The 7,519-nt window shown below is 37.5% G+C and overlaps 1 protein-coding gene across 1 annotated transcript; it reads left to right on the plus strand.

Annotated features, from left to right (window-relative positions):
• Positions 1-2,990: 2,990 nt before the first annotated feature.
• Positions 2,991-4,887, plus strand: LOC121805783. The gene is made up of 2 exons (XM_042205780.1): positions 2,991-3,617; positions 4,025-4,887. Exons 1-2 carry the CDS (start codon positions 3,055-3,057, stop codon positions 4,713-4,715), a joined length of 1,254 nt encoding a protein of 417 aa, XP_042061714.1. The 5' UTR covers positions 2,991-3,054; the 3' UTR covers positions 4,716-4,887.
• The last annotated feature ends 2,632 nt before the right edge of the window (positions 4,888-7,519 follow it).

Consider the following 7,519-nt stretch of genomic DNA (forward strand, 5'->3'; position numbering starts at 1 on the left):
CCAACTATTTGAAATCATCATTAAGTTCTCCAAATGTGATTGTTTTTGAAGTAGTTTGTTTTCTAATTATTTCCTAATTATTGTGCATAGTTATCAGCCGATTTGAGTTATATCTTTATGCAGTCTGACCACTTTTGTATGTCTACCGAATAATTTGGTGATTTCTAAATGCCAATTTTTCACAGTGGAAAACTGGGAATAATGTAACTGATTAGGAAATAAATACAAGAAGTCAGTATCTTTACCCCCCTCGTATAAAATCATGAATGCCAAATTGAAGCATTTTATTTCAATTAGTGATCATGATTTCTATAAGTGAGTGTATATAATGCATTCCAAGCTGGAATTTCTATAAACTATCATTAATCTTATCATTATTAGCAAGAATCACGAAAAATTCATAATAAATTTTTTTTATATCCCGATGGATTTGATGCTTTTACAGAATTCACAACTCTCGTTTGAGCAATTTAAATTTATTATTGTTTCTCTCTTAGAATCTCCAGCCTCTCTCAACACAATTTCTGTGACTTAGTTCGTTTCTTGCATAATTTCCACAATTAGTTACGATCTAAACGATTATGGAGTATATATTAAAACCTCAAATTATAAAACTTTTAATAATAATGTAGTATACTAGGATTCGATTTTTGGTAATGTAAAATCACTTGGCACACTAGAATGCAAACTGAATTTTAACAAAATAATTGGCTTAAAAGTTGCATCAAGATAAATATCATTGTTATGGGATCGAAACGGTGATGTTTTGGTGTCAATTTATTTTTAATTCTTTTCTCAAAATATATTCCAACTTTTGGAATGCCCGTAAAACTTTCATCGCCAATACCAAACCTCCTTTCTTAATATCGAAAATTTCGATTGTTCGGATATAGATGCTCCAATATTAGTAGATATCGCAGAAGAAGACCTAAAATTGGAAATTAAATACGTTTAAGCAAAACAATTAAAAAAATAGAAGCTGGTTGGCATGGTAGGTGAGGGTGGGTGATACGAGTCTTCATCTAGTTAGATATATTAGGGATTTGAATATCTTTCCATATATTATTTTCTTATTTGGTAAGTTAGGGTTTAGTATTATAAATAGGGAAGAATGAACTGTATCAAATTAAAATATATGTTGTAAAGCTTTCATCTTAAGTTATGGTTTTATGGATTGATAGATGATTTACTGATTAGGGCCCTAATCTCCTATACTCCTATCAAGAGTTATAGAATAATGTGTTTGACTTTATTTTCAATGGTTAAACCAAATAATAATAAAAGGAATCACTATAGTTGTGATTTGTGAAGCGCCATATTCAAGTTTAAACCAGTGGCGGACGCAGAAATATTTTTTGGCAGGGCTTCATTAGTATATGAAAAAATAATATTCTCCATGATTCATTTAAGATAACTCGTTTTCTTTTTTGACATTCTCTCTATTTTTTCCTTTCTTAACTTAACTCTAAATAAAAACCATATAAAATTATAGAAATTTCGCTTTAAGCAAAATATTAAAACTATTTATGTTGTATTTATATTTGTTATTGTTTGATATATATGTATTTACATAGATTGAATTATAAATTTTCTTAAAAGTGTATTATGATTTGAATCTACTTCAAAATATATATAACCTGGCATAAAAAATTTTAACCCTAACATTTTTAAGTCAAGCAAAATAATCATAAATTAATTATTTTTTAATAAATTATACTCCCTCCGTTCCATGTTAATAGAGTCATTTTTCTATTTTGAGAAGTTCTAAGTAAATTGAGTCATTTTTATTTTTGGCAAAAAGTAATTATAACTCTTCTTTTATTCTCTCTTCATCTCTCTTACTTTATTCTTTCTTACTTTTCTCACCATCCATTAACTCACTACTCTCAAACCTCGTGCCGAAGAGAAATGCATCTGTTAATAAGGAACGAAGGGAGTACAACTTTATATAAATTATATTATTATACATCCGATGCTTATTTTTTTTATATTTTATTCTCATATTTCCATAATAAAGTAAATATAAAGAATTATAAAAAAATAATGCTTACATAATTTAATAAAAATAAAAATCAAGAAAAACTGAACTTAAAAATCAAAATTGGCTAATGACAAATTTTAACTGATTTTGTGGGAATAAGTTGAGCCACTAAATTTCCCACAAACTATTGATCGACATCGATTTTTTTGTTTTTTTAGTAAATTAATGTGATTTATTATAGAAATATAATAGATATAGTATTTCTTTTAAGTAAAGTCAATAAATGTCAAAGGCACAGCAATCAATAAAGCATCACTTAAATTTTCACAAACCTTTTATAATATAATAATTCTATATTGATTGTCAGATGTCATCTTCTTCCTTCGTATGTTTACGTTTGGGCGGCCATTTTCTTTCTTTATTTTTCTCTTTACGTTTTCAATTTGCAGGTTCAATTCAGCCCTTCCTACCATTAAATTTTTGTTGATTTAGTCTTCAATGGCCCTATCTTGACATGAGCTGGAGCTTGCTTTTGAAATTTTCAAAAAGCTTTGAAGTAGAAAAAAGAGAAGAAAATAACTTGTTGGCAGGGGCTTAAGCCCTCCATTCTGTATTACTGTGTCCGCCACTGGTTTAAACGTTTTAACGAGCGTTAGAAAAAAGGTTCCAGCTATTAATTAAAGAAGCGGTGTTTTAGTTGAATTCATAATAAATTGAAGCTATACAGTTTATAAATAAAAAAATTTATTCGAATATTTGTTACTCTTTAGCATAAGATTGATAACCTTTTTTTTATGGAAAAAGGGGGATTATTACCATAAATAATCGAAAATGAGTTTTCGTTGCAGCATTAAATAAAACGATTTCTTCGTAATTCGGTTTCCTTGTATTGTATCCAATGAGAGACTAGTCTCGCCCAAGTCCAACCCTAGTCGATATGTTACGTGCACCTCCAGCTCATACCCCACGCACAGCCTGTCTCCACTCCATCCATCCATCCATCCATCCCCACTTTATATATATACCTCTCTCTCTCTCTACAATCCTTTCACGCCGTTTCCACTCTCATCACAATGGATCCCTGCCCTTTCCTGCGGATTGTCATCGCCAATTTGGCCCTCAAATTCCCCCCCAACTCCCAAACCCCTTCCTTCTCCCACTACTGCAAAATCAAATTCAAAGGCTTCCCCACTCAATTCGCCGACGTCTCGCTCCACGCCGACGCCCTCGACAGCCGAGTCCACGGCTGTTTCCTCTTCAGCAAGCCGGAGCTCGAAAAATTAGCCGCCAAATCGACCAAATTTTCGTCTCTCAAGATCGAGATTCACCGGCGGAGCGCCCGAGGCTGCGGATTCGGCAGCGGCGCCAAGCTGCTTGGCTATGCGGTGGTGCACTTGGATTTGAGGGGTATTCTCGACGATATGGGCAAATGCGTCATCCAAAACGGGTGGGTCGCGGTCGGCGGGTCGGGTGTCAAGTTGCACCTCAATGTGCGGGCCGAGCCCGACCCCAGATTTGTCTTCTTGTTCGACGGAGAGCCCGAGTGCAGCCCGCAGGTTTTTCAGGTCAATGGGAATGTTAAGCAGCCGGTTTTTACTTGCAAGTTCGGTTTGAGGAATTCTACCGAGAGATCTAGGTGAATATCTTCATTCAATTACTCTTTCAACTTTGAATTAGAACTCTAGCTAGTTTTATTGCATCATCAAACCTTTTTCTAAATCCTGAATTGTTTATTGAGTTGCTATAGTTGAAATTTGTGTCACATTCTAGGATTTAGGGTTCTGAATTGTTACTTGTTTGTGAATTTTTTTTGTATTAGATCACTGATATATCTAGGAAGGAAATTAAATTCAGATATTGTCCCAATTAGTAGTATGCATTACAACCAATATTCGATGAAGATTATGAACAGATGTAGAATTCATTGATGCTATATTAGTTTGTCAAATTGTACTTATTTGACAATTTTGATATTCGGATTCAATAATGGCACCTTAATTAGCAGTATTTGGTTAGTCTAATCGTTGATTTGTTGTTGAACAGATCTTCACTATCAGAACCAAGCACCTCAGTAAGCTGCTTCGGCTCCGGCGGCAAGGGGCATCCCATAAGAGAGAGAAAAGGATGGTCCATCACCATCCACGACTTGTCCGGATCCCCGGTTGCCGCCGCTTCAATGGTGACGCCGTTCGTGCCATCACCGGGAACAGACAGAGTGAGCCGGTCCAACCCTGGGGCGTGGCTGATCCTGAGGCCGGGGCACAGCACGTGGAGGCCGTGGGGACGGCTCGAGGCGTGGAGCGACGGCAACCACCTCGGTTACCGCTTCGACCTCATACCCGACGGCGGCATTGACACCATCACCCTCGCCAACTCCAGCATCCCCACCAAGAACGGCGGGAAATTCACCATCGACGTCAACAGCGGGCCAACGCCAATGACGAGCCCCAATAACAGCTTCGACCTCAGCTCGGGGTCGGGTTCCGGGTCGGATCTTGGCTCAGCATTGGGTTCCGGGTCATGGGCGCATCTGTTGTACAGAGGGTTCGTGATGTCATCGACAGTGCAAGGCAATGGCAGCCCGGAGGTGGAAGTCGGGGTGCAACACGTGAGTTGCACGGAGGATGCGGCGGCGTTCGTGGCGTTGGCAGCTGCGATGGATCTCAGCATGGATACTTGCAGGCCGTTTTCAAGAAAGCTCCGCAAAGAGCTGCGCCAACCGGATCTCGAATAGGTCCATACCCTCTTCAGTTCGGGTCGGATCGGGTCTATACCCTTTTGAAGTATACAATCATCGGCAGCTATTTGTTTTTTCTTCTTGAATCATTATTTCCACTGGGTCAATTCTTTTGTATTACATGAACGAGAAATTTTAATTGAGCAAGTATTTCTTTGGAATGCTGTTATTTGTGAGCTTAGCTAAGAATGAGAAAGAAAGTATTGGTGACAGGTTTGACATATATTTCAACGTGGTCAATATATGCATTGAAATTTTGTCTATTTTCATTTATAATAACTAGTTGAGAGTTCACATTTCTCACAACATTTTTAAAATTCAATCACATATACTTTGTAATCTTTTTGGGATATTATTTTGTCCATTTTAATTTACACAACTCATAGTATTCTTACATAGATTTCAAAATTCAATAATTATTCGTAGTACTACCAAATACCAATCCCAAATTAAAGATAATCTGAAACAAAATCTTAAGGATCTGCAACAGTTGTCTTACTTAATAGCATGCTCGTGTCGCTGGCATGACAGCGCGCGAACTCGTTGCTTCCCTCTGCCGTGCAGAGAGTTTCGTTCGATGGAACGGTACGACGTGCCCAATTCACGTGGCGTGACGCCCACTCGCCCCTCCGCTGCCAGTAGACGTCGTTTTTTATCTGGTTAATTTATATTTTTTAAAAAAATATCATAAAAATCAAAAAAATAACAGAAAAAAATCTAACTTTCAGACTATGACCTTTTTTTAAAAATCATTTTTTTAATTCTCAATTCATCCAAATAATCAATAAATACCCTCATTCACCACCCATTATTTTACATCAAACCAACCTATTTTTATTTTTTATTTCTAGGATTTAAATTATGCAATTTTAAACTTTTAGGATATAAATTATGTAAGTTTTAATTTTTTAGGAATTTGCAATGTTATATTCAAGGTTTTTAATGAAGTTTTATTATTAATGAAATTTAAGGGTAATTGTAGTTTAATAATAAATAATAGAATAGTGAGACTAGTGAAAAGCATAATCTTGAAAATAGCAGTTGTGTGTTATGCCTTAATTAAGAGCATAAAATAGTACTTCATCCGTCCCATAAAAATATGTGCACTTTCCATTTTCGCATGTCCCATAAAAATATGTGCATTCTATTTTTGAAAAGTTTTATCAATTTAATAATGTAGGTCTCACTATCCACTAACACTACTTTAACTATCATTCTCCCCATCTCTCTTATTTTACCATATCATTCTCCTTCTCTCTCTTACTTTACTAATTTTGTTTTAATTTCTGTGTCATACCCGTTGCCCATATTTTTATGTGACGAAGGAAATATATGAATAAAAATAAGATTAGATCCATAAACAGTGAAAAGCATACTTTGGAAAAGAAATCGGTGCTCATGCTCTAAGAGCATGCACAACCGTGCTCTTGCCAACGAGCACGGATGTGGGCCCGACCCATTTTTCTACCTCCTCTTAGGCAAGAGCACAACACCCACATCCGTGCTCTTCCGCAAGGACGAGCAGAAGGGTCTCACCATTCCATTATTCAATTTAAATAAAAACAATTCCACAAAATTAAAATACATTAAAAATATCCGGAATAATATTACAAAATACATTAAAAATTAAAAATTACATAATTAAAATCCTAAAAAATAAAAATTACATAATTAAAATCTTAAAAATTAAAAATTACATAATTAAAATCCTAATCAATAAAAAATACATAATTCAACTCCTAAAATAAAAAAAAACCACTACTCGTGGCCGAATTTCTCCTAAATATGTTTGATTAGGCCTTCTTGTAGCTCAACGTGGGTTCAGGTATCGCGCATTGTGTGCCTTGTTTCGATCCTCTCACCCACCGTCGTATGCACACCTCGGCGTGGGGGAGACCTCGCGCTTGAGCTTCCGGCTTCATCCTCGTCTTAAAAGCTAGCCGCCCTCGGTCATTCGTCAGCTATAATCATGTTGTGTAAGATAATACACGTGTACATGATGTCGGTGATAGTTTTCACGTATCACAACCGAGGCGGGGCCTTCACAATGTTGAATCGGGCTTGAAGGACCCCAAAGGCTCTTTCAACGTCTTTCCGCGCGGACTCTTGACGCTGCCCAAAAAGAACCCGTCTCGGGTCTTGCGGGTTGTTGAGCGTCTTCACGAAAGTCGACCACCTTGGGTAGATACCATCGGCGAGATAGTAACCCCATGTGGTATACATTTCCGTTGACAATGAAGTCGAGCGCCAGAACTACACCATTCAACACATCATTGAAGAGGGGTGAAGAATAGAGCACGTTCAAGTCGTTGTTGGATCCGGCAACACCGAAATATGCATGCCAAATCCATAGGCGGTAGTCGGCGACTGCTTCAAGGATAAGTGTTGGGCCGCCGCCTTTGTGGCTGCTTAAGTGTTGCCCCCTCCAAGCAGTCGGGCAATTCTTCCACCTCCAATGCATGCAGTCAATGCTGCCTAGCATACCGGGAAAGCCATGGACTGTTTCGTGAAGACGAAGCAACCGTTGACAATCATCGGTGGTGGGTGCCCGAAGGAATTCATCACCGAAAGTTGTACGAATGCCCTCGTAAAAATTTTTAAGACAAAGGATTCCAGTGGACTCACTGACATGCAAATACTCGTCGAAGAGCTCGGCCGTTTCCCCAGTAGCGAGTTGTCGGATGGCACACGTACACTTCTGCAACGCCGAGAGACTTTGCCGACCGGCTGCATCTGGACCTATTTGGAAGAATTCAACACGAGCGGACAATGTGTTGACAATACGCATAAACAAGCGCTTT

The sequence above is a fragment of the Salvia splendens genome, chromosome 5 (genome assembly GCF_004379255.2).
Source record: "Salvia splendens isolate huo1 chromosome 5, SspV2, whole genome shotgun sequence".
Classification (NCBI taxonomy): Eukaryota; Viridiplantae; Streptophyta; class Magnoliopsida; order Lamiales; family Lamiaceae; genus Salvia; species Salvia splendens.

Excerpts from the sequence above, each read along its gene's own strand:
- LOC121805783 (XM_042205780.1), top strand. The coding sequence starts at position 3,055 with ATGGATCCCTGCCCTTTCCTGCGGATTGTCATCGCCAATTTGGCCCTC. Across the intron at positions 3,618-4,024 it reads AATTCTACCGAGAGATCTAG|ATCTTCACTATCAGAACCAA; the intron begins GTGAATATCTTC and ends GTTGTTGAACAG.